General features: G+C 52.4%; 5 protein-coding genes across 5 annotated transcripts; 2 read left to right on the top strand and 3 right to left on the bottom strand.

The window, feature by feature from the left end:
- Positions 1–575: 575 nt before the first annotated feature.
- Positions 576–1,748, top strand: A1O3_08381 (uncharacterized protein; the record flags this gene model as incomplete). Its single annotated transcript, XM_007738479.1, has 1 exon — positions 576–1,748. The coding sequence occupies one exon, from the start codon at positions 576–578 to the stop codon at positions 1,746–1,748; it is 1,173 nt and encodes a 390-aa protein (XP_007736669.1).
- Positions 1,749–4,908: 3,160 nt separating this feature from the next.
- On the top strand, positions 4,909–7,307 carry A1O3_08380 (uncharacterized protein; the record flags this gene model as incomplete). The annotated part of the gene is made up of 3 exons (XM_007738478.1): positions 4,909–5,915; positions 5,968–6,138; positions 6,194–7,307. 3 exons carry the CDS (start codon positions 4,909–4,911, stop codon positions 7,305–7,307), a joined length of 2,292 nt encoding a protein of 763 aa, XP_007736668.1.
- A 1,126-nt stretch (positions 7,308–8,433) lies between these two features.
- Positions 8,434–9,395, bottom strand: A1O3_08379 (uncharacterized protein; the record flags this gene model as incomplete). The annotated part of the gene is made up of 2 exons (XM_007738477.1): positions 8,434–9,255; positions 9,315–9,395. The coding sequence occupies 2 exons, from the start codon at positions 9,393–9,395 to the stop codon at positions 8,434–8,436; spliced, it is 903 nt and encodes a 300-aa protein (XP_007736667.1).
- An 885-nt stretch (positions 9,396–10,280) lies between these two features.
- A1O3_08378 (omega-6 fatty acid desaturase (delta-12 desaturase)) lies at positions 10,281–11,774 on the bottom strand (the record flags this gene model as incomplete). Its single annotated transcript, XM_007738476.1, has 2 exons — positions 10,281–10,699; positions 10,754–11,774. The coding sequence occupies 2 exons, from the start codon at positions 11,772–11,774 to the stop codon at positions 10,281–10,283; spliced, it is 1,440 nt and encodes a 479-aa protein (XP_007736666.1).
- Positions 11,775–13,931: 2,157 nt separating this feature from the next.
- Positions 13,932–18,152, bottom strand: A1O3_08377 (uncharacterized protein; the record flags this gene model as incomplete). Its single annotated transcript, XM_007738475.1, has 1 exon — positions 13,932–18,152. One exon carries the CDS (start codon positions 18,150–18,152, stop codon positions 13,932–13,934), a length of 4,221 nt encoding a protein of 1,406 aa, XP_007736665.1.
- Positions 18,153–18,474: the final 322 nt, after the last annotated feature.

Here is an 18,474-nt window from a genome sequence, read left to right as displayed (position 1 = left end):
GAAGGACAATTCACGTGTTTAGAAAGGCGACTGTAATCGTGAAAGACTGAAGTTCGACGAAAGAGAAGTTGTGGGATGGTTGTCAAGGCCGCAACAGGTTAGATCTAAACATGGGGGGTTAGGTCATGACGCCCCATGACTTTCTGCCTGACAGCAAGCTCCGTAGTTAGGGTGTCGGGGTTATTTAGGCACGACTGAAATCCCCCCTTAGCTCTCAGTCAGCCTCTTAGCCCTTAGGCTCTCCCCAGCAGTGCCCCGAGCGGCCGAGATTAGTGCCCAGGCTTAGTGCCACTTGAATGAAGCCTCGTGGTTTCGTCATACATACAACCACATGACGGCCTCCATTTTCGGCGGCTATCGTCCTCGTATCGCGTTGATGCCTAAACTACACCCAGCAATCCTAAAGACTCAATTTCCATCCCGATCCCAGCTTCATCTCTTCGCCATCCTGCATCGCGCGTGTGTACCAATTCTACCCTCTTCTACCCATACCACCACCGACTGACAGCCCCCCAAACGTCCAGCTTAGGCTTTCAGATGCCCTTTTTCACCTGACCCCGTTAGACTCCCCACGCATGTCGACCGTCGCCGAAAACCCTACCTCCCCCAACGCAATTCCTGTCCGCTACAGCTCTGCTGGTGTCTCCAATGGCGTCCAGCATCAGCCGTCCAAATCCGTCCTCAAACCTCTCCCGGAGGACACGTGGATTTCGTCCAAGCACCACTCGCTGCCGCCTGCGCTGGGCCCGCCTCTAGCTTTGGCCGATCACACAAACAGCCCGCGGCGCAGGCATTCCAAGAAGGCATCCGCGTCAGAAAACTTCATATCTCGCAGGACAATGGGAGAATCAACTGATCAGAAAGAGAAAATCATCCTAGGACCTTACGACTATCTGTTTTCACATCCTGGCAAGGATATCAGGTCCGCGCTGATTAATGCCTTCAATGCCTTCCTTCATGTACCACCCGGGTCTCTGGAGGTTATCCGAAAAGTGGTCGGCATGCTGCACACGTCGTCGCTTTTGATTGACGACGTGCAAGACAGCAGCATTCTGCGAAGAGGCATTCCCGTGGCGCACAACATCTTTGGCACTGCCCAGACTATCAACAGCGCCAACTACGTCTACTTCCTCGCCCTGCAGGAACTTCAACATCTGGAGAACAAGGAAGACGCCATTGAGATCTTTACTAGCGAGATGCTCAACCTCCACCGCGGTCAAGGGATGGATCTCTACTGGCGCGATACTCTGACGTGTCCCACGGAGGATGACTACCTCGAGATGGTGCAGAACAAAACAGGTGGCTTGTTTCGTCTAGCCGTTAAGCTGATGCAGGCCGAATCGCCCGAGAAAGGCCGAATAGACTGTGTGCCTCTGGTCAACTTGATGGGTCTGGTGTTCCAAATATGCGACGACTACCTCAACCTCTCTTCCAGCGTCTACACCAAGAACAAGGGCCTATGCGAGGATTTGACGGAAGGCAAATTCTCTTTCCCAGTTATCCACTCGATCAGGAGTAACCCGTCAAACCTACAGCTCATCAACATCCTCAAGCAGAAACCCAGTGACGTGGAGGTCAAAAAATATGCCGTCCAGTACATGGAAGGTACCGGCAGTTTTGATTACACGAGGAAGGTCATCCAGGAACTGAAACAGAAAGCCTCGATCTTGATTGCGGAAATGGACGGTGGTTCGGGGAAAGGAAACGAGGTGAAACTCATACTGGAGAAGATGGATTTCGATCGGTAACGAACAGCTGGAGTTGTTGGTCGAGGCTTGGGTCGACGGCCAATACCGTAGGATATTTGAAGACCCTGGCCGGGTTGCAGGCAGTCTGTTCGATTGCGACTGGATGCCTCAACTCTTTATGGTCTCTTGTTGGAGACATTGTGAGTCTCGCCGTCTGACCCTAGCATGCCAGTTTGCGGCTTTCAGGGGTGAGGGGACCGTACTACCTAACTGGATGAGCAACTGTCTTACACCAGAACACCTCCGCGGAGGTGTTATAATCCGCGGAGGTGTTATAATCGATAATATTACGACCTTTGTCGCTGGCTATTCCACTCAAGAAAGGCCAACGCCACAACTAAGGGGCTTTGAAGACAGGGATAAGAATCCAAGCGAAGTACGGAGTACCGGGAAATGATCCATCAGTCTCACTGGTAATGGTATCAATAGGAACTACTTGACTCCAACACGTACCGCCGCGCTATTGTTGAGGCTGCTACTCTGTTCTTCCGGCCCCCTGATTGCTCAATCAAGAGCAAGCTTGCCTTGACTGCTCGTTCGGATGACCCAAGATATCTCTCTCGCTCTCAACAGCGGACAATATAAGTGCGGCTGTTTGGCGCCATTGCAAAGCATCGGGATATCTTTCTTTTTTCGTACCGACACCCAGACACCCAACGCTGCTTTGACCGCAAACAACATGACGAAGCATTCAATGGTATTTCCCTCGCTACAGTTCCGCATTCTTGGGTGCGCTGGGTAAAAGTGGTCGGCCTTTGGGAATATCTGAGGGGGTTGTGTACAATCTGGAATCCATTGTTCTCGGAAGGGGTTGGATCTTCGAACCTGGTTGTTGTAGGCGTGATATATTGCATCTACAGCATTTTCAACCAATTGGTCAATAGACCAAAGTATAGTGTTGGGTAGAATCGACTTCAGCGTTTCTACCATCACCTGCAGACAAGAGTCAACCAACAGAAGCAGAATAAGTGACTAGAAAACACCCCTATATGAACCGTGTGCCATTTGGGTTTTCAATCACCAGCACCCGTCGCGGGAATTGGCGAAGTTTGAGAAACCTGAGCGGTCAATAATCTCGACGGAATAGCTGCCAAGCTGATCAAAGATTTGCCCTTCAGTTTGTAGAATCTAGACGGTGACGCTCTAATTAGATCATTTCAATCTCACAACTTAAATTATGTATGTGCCAAGCTGAAACTTGACATTCCCGCGACAATAGAAAGGGGCCTGAGACCCGGCTGGGTCGAGAGAAGTTTCTTTAGGTGGTCTGTCAGGGGGTTGAGAATTGTGTATCCGTACTCCGTATGTATCTTACAATGTCAGCATTGTGGAGATGAAAGCAATCCGCCAGCTAGTTTCAAGCGAGGCACTGTCCCGCGTCTTCGAGGCGAATCAAGCGTGTTCCACTAACAATGGGCGATGGACCGTCGACACGGGTATATACTCCGTATTTTGCGCCAAATGTTGAGATTGGGCAGGCGTTGATGGTCCGGTCCCCAGCCTCAGGAGCCTAGGCATGCTTGTCGAGGCTTGTTCCTGTACCCCCGCAGGGACATCGCTGAGAAAAGTGGAAACATTTAGATCAAGGAGGCTTAGGGCCTAGATTTGTGAATTGGTGACCTAAGGGTGGTCACCACGAGTGACCGGACTTGGTTGTCGTACAGAAGCTTCTCGGGTTCTCCAAGATCCTGCTCTTGTTACGGAGTCCTCCGTAGAGGAAACCGACATCATATCACAGGCTAACAGCCGAACCAAAAGAAATAAGGACGACATGGTAGCGAAGAGGTCGCAGGAGGGCCTCGATGGATACGGTAAGCAGAGTGTTGTGGCTGCATCTCTCGTGGAATTTGTGCAACAGTGTCATGTGCGGTGTGTTCGGTACGAGGAGGTGAAATAGAATAGTGTACGCAGTACGAGTAATTATTACCCGTTCTCTGTCTCTGCGTCGATTGAGTCGTAAAAGAGCACTCAAGCGGGCAGCGCCGCTCTGAGAAGTAACCGTCGAGGGCGAGGGCGAGGGCCGCGAGCGCGGGCTTTGGATGGATGATGTTCAAGTTGACTTCAAGCACGTTCAATGTCAAATGCCATCCCGAGGAAGCGGGCCGCACAGAACAGCGACATTCACCGTGCACGGATGAAAACGCTCACATATCACAGAGGTTCCGCGGTGGCAGCTGTCGAGATCGTGAAGTTGCAACAAACATGACGAAACCCTCCTCATTACCTATTGACCTGTCTCCCTGCGCCTGCGCTCAATAAGAACAACCGGATACCGGCAGATGTCGAATCGATCTTCATCTTCCGTCCTTGAATCCATGAGTGCATACGGATTCTCCGTACATCCTCTATTAGTCTACTTTCCTTCTTCACCTACCAGGCTTGACTCAAACAATGCCTTGCGAGAGGCTGCGTTTCCTATCCCTGTGTGTCCAGGGAGCATGTTCACCCACGCTCCCAACCAGCCTGGCCTCCGCCCCACGACTCCTGCATCCTGTCGCGTAGCTGAATCGCTGAATCCCCCGGGGTATCCTCCTGTTTCGACTCTCAGATTTTCACCCCGGGTCATCCTCCTATTCGTTCCCTCGCCCGTGTCCGAATTGGCGGATGCAACGCCCCTGACAAGAGGCTCAAGGCTAACAGCAGTCCAATTTCCACCGGCGCGATCTTAGCAATGCTTATGCGCGCCACTAAGTCATCACCATCTACATTCAGCAATGAGCCGCCTCCGGCTCCGTTACAGTTCGACACTGCCCTGCTATAATGGGCATCATGGAGGTGGCTGATACCAAAAGCTCGTGTTCGATGATTACCACGCGGCTGAAGGCATATATTGAGGAGATTCGAACCTACCACTCGCGCCGATTCTAGCCAGGAACAAGCCAATGCTAGCTATCCACTGTGCTAAACTGAGACAGTGGTCCCCAGGATTCCATCAACTATGACACGATGCCATTGCCCGGCATCCGTCGGTCTCCATCAGGCTGGCTAATCATGTACAGCCGAGCGGAAACCGTGACGCCTTGAACGGACAAATGTGAGATGAACTGATATACTGGCCTTTGCCCGGTTTTGGATTCTTTCCTCTCTCTCACTACGCCCTACTGATTTTCCAAGTCACTCCTTTTGTGCAGGCTGCTAAGCTTGCGTCCATTCGTTCACCATGCGCTCCTTTCCTCTCTTCCTCGCTACTGCCGCCGTCGGCCTCGTCAACGCCTCGAAGACTTCCTCCACGTCCACGGATGTCACTGTCAAAGTCACCGCCACCAGAACGCATACTGTCTGCCCGCTGACTTCTGCCTACACATGCGGGCTACCCACCGATGTCAGTGGGAGTAGCACAGTGAGCAACGTTGCCGAGGCAGCATGGGCATCGTTGTGGGATGCCCAGAAGTCCAAGTACACTGGTCAATGGGACGACTGGAATAACATTCCTCCGACCACAGGGGCGAGTTCAAGTACCCCAACCACTGTCACCACGTCCGCTACTTCAAGTGGCCCTGGCTCTCACAGCAGCGGAATATTCTCGAACGGCACCAGTACTGGAAGCACCAGCTCCATCACAGGGTCTTCCACAACCGGGTTGTCGACCACTTCGACTTCAGCTACGACGTCAGGCTCATGCCCATCTTATACACCAGTTGCCAACCTCACCGACTTCTGCAACTCAGCGTCTGATCGATCCAGGTGGTGCCATGGCAAGGATCTCAAGACTGATTACTACAAGGCCGACTATTCCACAAATGTCGTGCGCAAGTACACCTTCGAGATTACCAATACCACGTTGGTCTTTGACGGTACTGGTCCGCAGCTTGCTCTAGCCATCAACGGCCAGGTTCCCGGACCTGTCATCGAGGCCAATTGGGGTGACACAGTGGAAGTCACGGTGATCAACAAACTGCAAGATAACAGCACCTCCATCCACTTCCACGGGATTCGGCAACTGGGCACGAATGATCAGGATGGTGTTCCCGGTGTAACTGAATGCGCCATTGCCGGAAACGGCGGCTCTCGCACTTATAGATGGCATGCAAGCTCTTATGGAACGAGCTGGTATCACAGTCACTCGTTCGCTCAGTATGGTGATGGTATTCGCGGCCCTATTGTCATCCACGGACCTGCTACTACCGATTATGACTACGATATGGGCACAGTGATGATTGATGATACGTAAGTACTTTTGAAGCCCCAGACTCGCACCTATGGGGCTAATGTCCAACAGATTCGGCATCCCTGCTGCCGCCGCAGCTGCGCGGATTGCCCACTTCGGACCAGGTGGCTCCTTCAACACCCTCTTCAATGGCAAGAATAAGAATCCGGATGGACAGGCTGGCGAGTCCTTCCAGTGGAGCGTCAAGCCTTGCCGCAAGCACTTGTTCCGCATCATCAACAGGTAAGGGGTGTGCCGATACTGCTGGCGTGACCCCCGGCTGACCTGAGCTGCGTAGTTCCTCCCAGAACAGCTACATTGTGGGGTTCGACAAGCACACCATGACAGTGATTGCTGCTGACTTTGTCCCCATTGTGCCGTACAAGACCCAGACCCTAAACATCGCCAACGGTCAGCGATACGACGTGGTCGTGGAGATGGACCAGACTCCCAGCGCTTACTTCGTCCGTGCAGTTATCCAGACCCAGTGCCCTTCGGGCGGTGCCAACTCAGGTCTGGGACTTGCCAATGCCATCATCGCCTATGAGGGTTCCAATTCAACTGCCACTCCAGTCTCCCAGACTCCGATCACCAGTGACACTGCCAACATCTGCCAAGACGAGCCTCTGGAGTCTTTGGTGCCATATCTTCAAAAGCCTGCCGGCACCTCGACTTCTTTCCAGTCGTCCGCATCCACCGTCCCGGCTGGTTCTCTCACCTCGGTGGCCACCAACGACGATGGAACTGTCTTTAACTGGTTCCTGAACAACGCCGCCATCAATGTGAACTATAGCCAACCCACCCTCGAAACTCTGGCCACAGGCGGATCCAACACCCTCCTTAGCAACCCCGTCATTCTCAACCAAGCCAATCAGTGGGTATACTTTGTCATACAAAACCAATTTTTTGTGTCGCATCCCATGCATGTTCACGGTCATGATGTGTCTGTCCTCGGTACTGGATTGGGCACATTCAGCTCGGCAGACATCGCCTCGTTGAAATTTGACAACCCCACACGGCGTGACACCGTTATGCTCCAAGGTTCCCCGGGTCCTGGTCAACCGGTTGGCTGGACGGTCATTGGGTTTGAGACCGACAATCCAGGTACCTGGCTGATGCACTGTCACATCACCTGGCATCTAGATGGTGGTCTCGCTCTCCAATTCATTGAGCGTCCACAGGATATTGACGCTGCTGGTTACGTCAACAAGCCGAGCTATAAGGACGAATGCTCCTCCTTGCAAGCTTATGAGGCGGCTAATCCATATGGCGACAAGTTGACGGGTCAGTCCGGTCTGAAGAGACGGACATTGTACGAGTCCTTAGGGTTGGATGGAAGCCAGTCCGCAGCAAAGATGCACATGGACAGATACCGTAAGCGGCATATGGGTCATGGCCATGCCCATTACTAGGTGACCGGCTGGGACAAGATAGCGCAGCGGCGGTGGAGCGATTTGGGGAGGAGGCATTCAATGAAAGCAAAGTAATATAGTTGGCTGTGTATTTAAATTTCACGCTCGATATGTTCGGGCTCAAGTTTGAAGATGTATTCAAACATCCGTTCAGCTCATGTCAGAGGGACAGTAAACTGTCTCCCAGGAAGAGAATCTGTACGGGCTCGACTTACGTCGCACCTGGCTCGCTAGCCACGCACGTTTCGATGGGTGCATGGTCGAGTAGCGGCTATTCGAAAGGCGTGGCCGGGTGGCTCGCCCAGCACTGAGGGATGCAAAGGCAATTGCCGAGGTTGGTGTCGCAGAATTGGGTGCCCAGATGGGTGCCCTGAGGCATTCCGTAGTCGAGTAGCGTGTGCTTTCATAGAGGACCTGTCTATATCAATCGAGGTTTGTGGAATCGTGAGACTATACTAGGTCTACTAATACTTTGCGCGGTTATACGCCATATGGACGGTGTACAAGATGTGTTAAGACGCATCGACGTCTGCATAAGCCTTTGTGGGGGTGCTTAGCGACCCTAGCGTCATGAAATGGGTGTCGGGATCGGGATCAACTTGAAGTCCGTGCATTAACATAGCTGCCTTGATACTTTTGTCGCTCAATCTGTCCGCATATAGGAGGCAGGTGACCCCGCTGTTGGTCAACTGGTGGGTTAATTCCTTAGCACAAAGGTGGGATTAGCACCACCAAAGATGCGACGGGTTCTACTTCGGATAAACAGCGTTAGGATCCTAGAAGGTGGTCAGGAAACTTGAAGAGCAAGGCCGGCCCGGGGAATGTACAGCGAGATTTTTAGAGCAGGATAGAAACAACGAGTCAGGGTACAGGCAAACGGCTCCGGCACAAAGCAGCAGCGGTGGAGAGGACAGGAGTGCACCGGCAAGTGGTATACCATGACCGACGTTCTCCAGGCAGTAATATAGATTCAGTTTAGGAAGATCGAGCGAGTGAACAGCTCCTTTTCTTGCGGATCACATTGCTGGTATAGTACACGTTAACTGGCTTTGATATATAGAATGAAGAAACCTGATGGTACGCCACAACCTTTCGCTAGTCATTCATGCTCTTCGTGACATGTCAATCATGCCTCCTCCCGCGTAGCACCAGGTGCCAGCTGGTACTTGTCATATAGTTGGCCTAGGTCTCGGCCCAGCCTGCCTGCACTGCTCCTCAGCTTGCCCCTTCTTGCATCTATCAGTGGCGAAATCCACTGGTCATTGACAGTGCCACCGATCATCTTGTCGCCCTTACGCAGGTACGTCGTGGCCCCGAGGAGGGTGGGTTGGAAGTTGACGTAGATGGCCTCCCAGTGCTTCCGATCCACCTCGAAAATCTCATGGTTGATGCCAATATGGTCGTTCTGGTCAAGAGTCTTGTTCCACCAGTCCCAGGTCTCGTGGTGCAGAGGACTGTAGGCGAATTTGTGAATGTCTTCTGTAGACCGCCAGTAGCTGAGGAAGAGGAACTCGGTGGCATCATTCTTGTACTGGTTGGTCCACGAAGAACCGCCATAAAATCCGTTATCAGGGGCCCCCTGGTTCAGATCAGAGATCATGCTCATCAGAGAGTCTCCGACGATCTTGAAGTTGGGGGCGAAGATACCCAAAGGATGGTTCGACTTGGCTCCCAACAAGAAGACCACAACCTTCTCCTCCGACGACTCTGGGTGGAAATTGCCGTCTTCATCGGGGATTTGTGGGGACACGCGGTACAAAAGCGCTTCGTCGAGATAGGGATTCTTCTTCCAGCCTAATGTGATGGCCATTGTATTGACTACCCGTGTCCCGAGAACCAGGATCAAAGGGAGCGTGGCATAAAGCCGAGGGACGATAAAGAGAACGATGGATTGGAGCAGAGCGCCCAAAAGAAGCCAGGTGGAGAGCGAAAAGTTCTCGCGGAGAGCCTGGAACGGATCAGCATGGGGTTCGATCTCGCCGGTGGACAGACGTGACACAAACTTACATATGAGAATTGTCTGCTCCGGCTAGGCTTTCGTGGCCTCGGTCGCTTGGTGGACGGAGGCAGGACACTCTTGAATGACATTCTGGATTTGGCTTTGGGCTGAGACCTCGCGGGAGTGGGAGATGTTCTTTGATAGTATGCAATAGGATGGACTTGATATGAAACAGCATGATGGACAGCGGGGAAAAAAGTCTTCCTCAAATATACATGACTCTGCCGACACTGTCACCGACTTTACTCTGTACATAGAATAAACGTGCGTAAGGCCTAGATGACGGAAGTCCGAACAGTGTGTTTAGAGGCATGCTCACATGTATGGTATTAGGCCAGTACGGCCGTAGTCAGCATCAATAATGGCCCAGCAGGGAGTGCTCTCACGCTGATACTGTAACCATCTAGCTAGGAGAGGCTTGACCCAACTGCGGCTAGGACATAAAATAAGACAATAATGTGGCCGCCGGGAGAATACAAAGGACCGGCTTAGCTGCTGGTAAAGCTACATACTCGGTGTAAGCATTGGAACGAAATAGGCAGCGTCGAGACATTGGAGCTGGAGCCGGGCGAACTTCTGTCCGTCTGGGCATCACCATCCACCTGATGAGGCGCGCCTAATAAGCCTCCTTAGCCCGCAGTATAAGCCATACGGGGCGGTCTGACTTCAAGTACTCGGAGTACTCGTAGGTACGGAGTAATACACCTGCACATATCATATGAAGTAGGTACCTCGTGTCATGACGTCGTGTTTTATTGTAGATCACGCTCTCGGTCTTGTCCACAGTGGTCATGCTCATCTCTCTCCACCACGACATCTGATGTGATCTGTCCGTGGCGTATTCGTTTGCGCCCACTTGACTCTGTCTCTAGACCTACGCACCTTGGCCGAAACGAGCATATCATGTCCACCCCGGATATTCTCCTCAGAGCAATGCTTTCCATGTAGTCGCGCCATTCCAAGTCTAACTGGTATTAAGATGCGGTAGGCTTTGGGACCTTGGCTGGAGCCAATCCTAAGCCATTGCGATTGCGGAAGAACATGACCCCAGATTCATCCCCGGTGGTGCCTGCAATGGGTTCCACCCACTGGCACGTTCGCATGCATTTCCACATGCTCTTCAAAAACCCGATCGCTCCATCCTTGGTGTCACTTCGATAGTGACGGCCCATGACGCCTTTGATGGCTTCGCTAGCTTCATCGGCGTGGTAGAAGGGAATTGTACTGACATAGTGGTGAAGGACGTGGGTCTCGACAATACCGTGGAGCAGCTGTCTCCCAATAAACCCGAATTCCCGATCGATTGTGGCTGCCGCACCTCGAGTGTAAGTCCAGCTGGTGGGGGTGTAATGAGGCAAGGTTGGGTCAGTGTGTTGCAGAAACGTGATGGCCACTGGATATCTAGGTCAGCTAAACGCCAAGGCAAAAAGCCCAGAATGGCACTCACCCAACCAGTGGTTCACCCAGAGATACGGTGCAATGTACCAGACAAATAGATTGGCCAGCCCATAGTTTCTCCCCACCCAAAACAGAACGCTACCAGTGAGCAGAAGACCTAGGTCACTGAGTGCGATCAACTTGGCATCCTTCGCCTCGTAGAGGGGGCTTGCAGGGTTGAAATGATTCACACCACCACCGAACCCATTGTGCTTGCCTAATCCTCGGCCTTCGCGCTGATTTTCGTGCTTGTTGTGGCCAGTGACGTTGGTCATCAAGTACACGGGCCAGCCGCCCAATTGCTGGGTGATCAGGTAGTACGCGGTGGCAATCGGTGTCTCCTCTGTGAGGTCTTCAAGCTGATGAAGTAGATATCCCCTTCGAGAGGCATACTCTTCCTTGGTCGGAGGGACAAAAACCATGTCTCGGTCTAAGTTGCCAGTCGCCTTGTGATGTTTGCCATGAGAAATCTTCCAAGAGAAGTAGGGCACCAGGAGAGCTGAATGGCAGATCCAGCCCACCGTATCGTTAAGCACCTTGCTGGGCGAGAAGGCCTGATGGCCGCACTCGTGGGCCATTACCCACAAGCCTGTCCCGAAAAGGCCTTGTACCACGGTGTACACAAACCAGAGACCGGCCCGAAGGGAAGTATTAGGGACGTTCTCCGGAGTCAGAAAGCGGTTGAAAAGGTAAAATGTGGTGGCCAAACTGGCAATGTCTCGTGCCACATAGTACAGACCAGTAGCAGCTGACCGCTCGAAGCAGTGTTTGGGAATGGCTTTGTGGATGTCCCCAATGGTGTAATCGGGGATTTCAAACGGGTTACCATAGGTGTCCACCAATTGTTTCTTCTCCGCCACCTGTTTCTCTCGGAGCACGGCATCTTCAGAGGCTAGAGAGGAGAGTGAGGTCGACGAAGGCGAGGATCGAGGACTATCGAGAGGAGAGATATCTGCAGAGGAGGCAGGCGTAGAGTCGCTGGACACCATCCGACGAAGGACTGCCTCCGCGGGCAACGCAGTCGAGGTCATGGCCGAGTAGAAAAGAGAGCTCAAGGGCAGAACGACAGGTGGTCAAGTAATTTGTTGGGATTCCAAGGAGGGAAGAGAGCAATGCAGCAGTCGAGCCAGCAGGAGTGGCACGACGGTAACTTGCAGCCCAAGATGAGGGCAAAGGAGCGTTTGAGAGGGGGAAGAGCAAGATAACACAGCACGGCACCAAAGGACGAGGGAAGTAAGGCACTGGCAGCTCGGTGAAGATATAACCATATTGCAGCTTGCATTCATTCATTTCATTGCCTGCGGTGGGGGACATGTCTGGGTACACATTATTATTGGTTCGCTAGGGCGCGCGAGAAAAAAAACCCTGGGCAGCCCACCGAGCGTATCTCAACAGTTGTCAAAGGGACCAACACTAAATTCAGGGCAGGGCTCCGCCAGTCTAGCCTACCTCCCTCGGAGCCCTCAGCTGCGCTAGAGGAGGCCCGCACCCTGGGCGGTCGCACGGCCTAACGGGGGCGGCAGGGGTCATCTGCCACCTAGACCGGTCCCTGAGGATCTCTGTCCCCTGGACCAACCCCAACGCTTCAGTGCCAGCCTCCTTATAGCCTATGTGAATGGTGCCGATTCGCTATGGGCTTAGGAGGCCAAGTCAGGAAGGTACCTAAGGTACTCCGTACCGTAGTATTATTCAGGTACTACTTACTCTGTCAGTACCTCTAGGTTGGTACCTAAGTACCTAAGGTACTGGTAGAATCAAGATATCCCTAATTACTCCGTACGTACCTGACTTACTCCATACTCCATAGTACTCCGTACTCCGTACAGGGTTTATAGTTGGACATAGTTTGTCCATCGGATCCTGCGAGCCAACGCATACACTTGTATTCCGTACTGAGTACGGAGTACTTGTAGGTGCTTGGTATTCAGAAACCAGTGATGAGAAGATTTCTGGCGGCACCTTATAGAACACGGAGTAACATACCAGGTACTTACCTAAGTTAGCTTATACTCCGTAACTAAGGTAGGTAGGTAGATACCTCGTCCTCCGTACAACGTCATGTTACTTCAATTCTTGTCACCTGAGATCCTGGAAATATGCCTGGGTTTTCAATCCACTGCACCCCCTTCTGTCAGACAACTGTCCCCAACACTTGCCTTTAACAGAACAGGCATCGCACACCGACGATCTCTCCGCTCATCGGCGTCGCCTCACGTTCTGGGTTTACAGTATATTCTAGCTTCTCTTTTCTCACCGATGTTCTCGGAAGTCCTAGTCTCTGCGTGTTCAGCTCCTCACCGCATCTAAGCACAGTCGGCATTTCTCGATCGATCCACTTGGCCCGGCGTTATATTACTGGCTCGCAAAGACTGTAGCACTGTCAGCTTGACCGATGACAAGGGCTTGAGCGAGCACATGGTGGTCTGTGGTGGCCTTCAAAGAGCTGGATGGCTCCAGACGCCTGGTCACTGGTCGGGCGGAAGTCTGATTGACATGTGCAATAAGTGATGTTTGGTGTGTTCACAGCAGAGATCACATGCTGAAGACTACTGGAAAGATTTCGACGATCAGCACCTCTGGACGACGATGGGAAGGACTTGAGGTCCGGCAACATTGGACCTCGGCATGGACGGGCACTCGCACGCAGCTGGTCCCTGTCCACAGAACCTCCGGTCACAAGGTGCAATTCTGCATCGAGGCGTAGCGATCTGGACAAGGTTGCGTCGGGTCTAGAGCCTGTCGAGATCATTGATTGTTGCACGGTGATTGAATCGGAGCCTCACGACAAATCAAAATTTTGTTGGGGAAACTTGACGGGTCCAAGCCCCGTGCTGGCCGTCAGCCGCTGCTGGGCCACTGCGCCCCTTCAGGCAGGCATGGGTGAGTCGTGTCGTCATCCCAAGCGTCCTTCACGTGTGTCACCCTATTCTGCTTACAGTTTCGTTCGCGGCTCGCTCCGCGGGCATTTAAGGGACCCTATCCTTTTCTGGAAAAGAGCCTCCTACGCCTTCGATCGTGCCTGCAGATCCAGTTTCAAGTTGATATCAACGCAAGTTTGCCAGAGCATTATCTGTCATTCAGGGCCCTCAGGCTGCGGCTGAAATCCTGTACAGTAGTGTCCGGAGAACGTACCCGTAGACCAGAATGTTAGCCACAACGTCTTGCCGCGTGGCGCTCTATCTTCTCTATCAACGACTCTGGCTTGATATTAGCCGTCCTGTCCCCTCATCCGGCCCTGCCCCGAACACCTCTACCGTTGTGCTCCGAAGACCTGGCGTCACCAAGATACTGCGCCCGTGTGTCGTGTTGTGTACCTCGCACGGGACTTCGGCCCACCCCTCACCTCCACTACCATCAGCCTTAACCCATTTCCGGCATTTGACGGTGATGATGGGCAGCAGAGCGTGTCCTAGGTGTTGAGGGAAAAGCACAATGGGAATGCGAGCGGGCTGCCTGGTCAACTGCACATTGCCTTTACGTCTTCCCCCAATCAGCCATGAGTCCGTGGGTGCCGCTACCTCAAAGGCTGCTTCAACTTCTTTTTCTCTCTGATTGCCCAGGCTGATCACCAGTTCTGCCGCCAATGGCTGTCCGAGTGTGGCCGTGTGCAGTCGACTCGACTCGATGGCAGCCATGACGACGACCGGGGGAGGAGATATATCCACATAAAGCTTGAGCTGTCGCTGACGTGCCGCCTTGGTGAGCCTAAGGGGCTTGGTGTCGGCGTGCCACATCTGAAGCCATCCCTCGATTTCCGCGCTCAATTGCCGGTCAAATGCACAGAGCACGGCAAACCAGTTCATGTCCTGGAAGTTCCAGATTTCGACTTCTTGTGAAAGCCCTGCCACTTCCAGGTCCTGTTCGGTCCAAACTGCGCGTATTCGGTTCCGCAAATGCGTGACGAGTAATCTTGCAGTGTATGCATAGCGCGTCTTCAAGATTGCTGACGTAAAGCTCTCTTCGAGCGCAGCCAACATAACCTCGTCCAACGATTGAAAATCAACTGACAGGGTCATCCGTTGCGTTGACTTAAGCACCTCTTCATGTTTGGGGACGAGGCGAGCCGTCCAGCTTGCCGGCTGCTTGGGGAAAACCACCAGCGGCTCTGGAAACCCGTGTCCCGCATCTGCCATATATGCTTCGTTGTCCTCCAAATAGCAGTTCACAAGATGCAAAGGAACTAGTGTCGCTGGGATGGCGGTGAACCGTGAGTACATGTATCCACTTCTATAAATGTCCTGTACGTTGATAGTAACTGGTAAGATCACATTGATGAAGGCCGTATCATACAGAGTGAATACTCCCTGGCTGGTCTCGTAATTGGCATCAACACGTAGGATCACCGATGGTTCGGAAGGAACTTCGGTCGTATATGGAATTTCCACTTCGGTTAGTGATCCGGATTTCAGTTCATCGACAACTAGTATGAGAGCATCACCCTCCCGCGCTGTCCGTAGAGCAACCGAACGACGTGTTCCATCCAGCCATCGGGCATCGTGAATATTGAGTCTCAATCCTGCAGTAGCAGTTTTCAATCGTAATTTACACTGTTTCACCTCGTTTGCTCCGGGGCGGATCTTAACGAGGAGGCGGCGTATCTGCGCTAGATGGATGTGTGGAGAAGGAGTTATCCTGACTTCAAGGGACTGGAAGAAAGGATAGACAAGCACTGGAGCAATGTTTGATCGAGGAAGGGCCGACTCATCGGGGTCTGCGAACTCCTCCTCATGGGACTTTAGAAAATGATGCAAAAACCTTAAGTTGCCCAGATGCAATTCGACTTCATCCGGTGTATACCAGCCATGCGTAGTCACCGAAGTTTCCAGCAAGATATTGGTCCCGCCAGCTTCGATGCTGGACTCGCCGCGCAGCTTCAAGGTAAGGAATCGGGGCTCAGAGCCATCTTTCGAGACTAGCCGCATCTTGATATTTTCCAACGGCGGAGTTGATGTACCGGCCAGGGAGTGAATGACTATCGACATGGCAAACCCATCTCTACCCTCCAGCTTGGATATTGTTCTGGAGACGCTCGAGACGTGGAACAAAGTCGTTAGCGGCAGAGTTGTCGCTGCAAGGGTTGGTGCTACCTCGAAAAGCCGGTCAACGTATGATTGATTCGTGGCGAGACAGGTCGTTGAAAGAGTACCCGCAGGGCATCGAGACGCCCAATACAAGTATGAGATGAGGCATCGAGCGTATTCGTTTGTCCTTTCAAGTTTACCTAGACAATCTGCATAGATGCGAAGCAGATAGCCATCTATCGGGCGACAAGACGGCCGTGGTAACGGGCCGAGAAGACTGTGGAGGTACCGAGCAACGATTGTCTGGTTACCTTGCCTGTACTCCATTTCCGCAAGATTGGTCAAGATCTGTTTGGCGGTCGCGTGATTCTTTGCATCAACCGCTGTTCGATATGCAAGGACTGACAAGAGCGCATACAGGTGTGAAAACGTGGATTGAGACGCAGTGGCTGCCTGTAAGGTCTTCGATCCCAGACCAGCTGTTGATTCCTGGTGTACTTTTCGCGGCTGAGGATCGTCGGCTGAGCTGAACTCCTCGTCCACACGACCATTTGCTTGAGAATTGCCAATGATACCTGCATTCATGGCAATTTGTTTCATTTCAACGACCCATGGCCGTGTAATTTCCAGGGATTCCATGGCATGTCTTGCCAGCATCACAAGTCTCGAAATCCACAATGCCAGTTGCTCGGATCCAGGACGCGACATGAGATGATGTCGAGGAATTGTGCTGTTCGACATCAACGACACTCTTTTACTGTGCTCCTGTGAGTTTTCGTGTGGAGGAGGGTGTAAAACAATAGCCGACGACATCCTCTGGGGGCTACGATCTGCCTCAGACTGGCTGGGTGACCTCTTGTCAATGTCAAGAGAAAGTTCGACCGCATCAAGGGATAAAGCCACAGTGCCGTGCCCTCTGTCTATCCCTAGGGTCGGTAAGACTCGAGAGAGTACTTGCATACATGCACGCCATTCCCATGTCGATACAATATTCCCAGTCACCGTACTTTGGGAATGTAACTCATCGGGACTTAGACCCTCTTGTCCTCCCCAAGCATTGTAAAGTTCTAAGCGAAGGTTACGGGCGATTAGATTGATGGACTGAATCGCACGTTCTGTGAGATTGGCAATGACATTCAGATCGGCCGCGGGCTTGGCTGAGTGCGCAGACTTGGAGATATTCGCCTGTCCTTGCCTGAGAAGCATCTCCATCTGTCGTGTAAAGAGGTATATCCGGAGATCAAGGGCAGACACTTCGTTGGACAAAATAAGCCCGAGGTAGTTTTTCCGGTCTGCATCAAAAGGAAACTCGTTGCGATCATCATTAAGGATGTGTTCGAGGCTGAATATCACCTCAGCACCGGGTGTCGAAGCTGAAGAAGACTGAGGGTCAAGCGCCGCTCGTAGAAGATCCTTTGTTTCCTTAGAAAACCTCAGAAGTGCACCGCTATCATCGTGGTCGATTCTTTGAACCTGCTCTTTCACTAGTCCATCGAGTCCAAGAGAAAGCTCGTCGTAGATGGCCAGGGCATCATCTAGCAATCCTACGCTTTCAAATCCTTTTGCCAGGCCCTCTTTGAGCACAAAAAACGTGCAGAAGTTCCAGCCTGGCAAGTTCCTCTGGCTGTCCCTTTCGCGAATGTCGCCTTCGTATTGAGCCACACGGGCGTCAAATGAGCGTAAAATGCACGCTTTGAGGCTCTCGACCAACTCTTGCCATTGTTCTTCGAGATCTGCAGGTGCCAGCGCCGTGGACTTGACGTTGGGTTCCACAAGCCTGACTTGGGCAACGCGGTTGATGGATGACTTGGAGATGCTGTTGAAATCGGCCCTCAACTTGTCGAGGATTGTCGACGAACTCTTGCCAGACCATTTTGACTTACTGTTGATGCTGTCGGTACTGTCTGTCGTTTCAAGGGAGATATGCTTGGCCGATTTAGGCTGAGTAGCCGCTGGGGTATTGGGAAGCACAACATGAACAATTAGCCATTCAAAGGCATCGTGGTCTTCTTGGGCCTTGCCAGACGGCTTCCCATCAATCGTGGATGCTTGTGCCTTGACCCACTGGCGGACCTCCTTTCTGGCCCTCTCCTTGTATGTTTCCTTGTCATCGCATCGTAATAAGTACAGTTTGACATACGGCGTCTGGCGCAGTCCGGGGATTTGGTGCCTGCGAATGTGGGACTGCGACCCAGCAGAGGTGTCCTCTCGAGTAATGGATACATTCAAGTATGGTATGGATCGCAGCGGCCGGTTGGGGGATTTCCAGTGTAAATTCCGAAGAGGACTCCTGGCCGACAGATGAGGCTCGACGAAATCATACAGATTGTGGGGATCAACACATTGTACGATCACCTTGGAAGTTGAAGGAGGCTCCGTTCCATCCATTGTACAGTGGCAAAACGCGTGGGATTGAGGAGCTCGGGAGGACTCATCGTGCCAGAGAGTTTGCAGGAGTGTAGCGTCGACCTGACAGGTTCATCGTCGGCGACAAGCTATAGTTACAACTGGACGCGAACACCCTTCTTTGCCATTGTGTATGTCCTTGTGGTATTCCTTCAGGTATTCGCCAGATGCGTCCTGCGGGTGGCGCTTGAAGCCTTCTTGATCGGCCGTAGCCAAGCCTCCTGTGGGTGACCTCGAAGTTGAATTGGAATGGTTTCGCTAATTACGGAGTACTCCGTAGGTGCTCCGTACCAACATTGGGAGA

The sequence above is a fragment of the Capronia epimyces genome (assembly GCF_000585565.1).
Source record: "Capronia epimyces CBS 606.96 chromosome Unknown aczIQ-supercont1.7, whole genome shotgun sequence".
In the NCBI taxonomy this organism is placed as follows: domain Eukaryota; kingdom Fungi; phylum Ascomycota; class Eurotiomycetes; order Chaetothyriales; family Herpotrichiellaceae; genus Capronia; species Capronia epimyces.
This window is presented reverse-complemented; position numbering and strand designations above follow the sequence as displayed.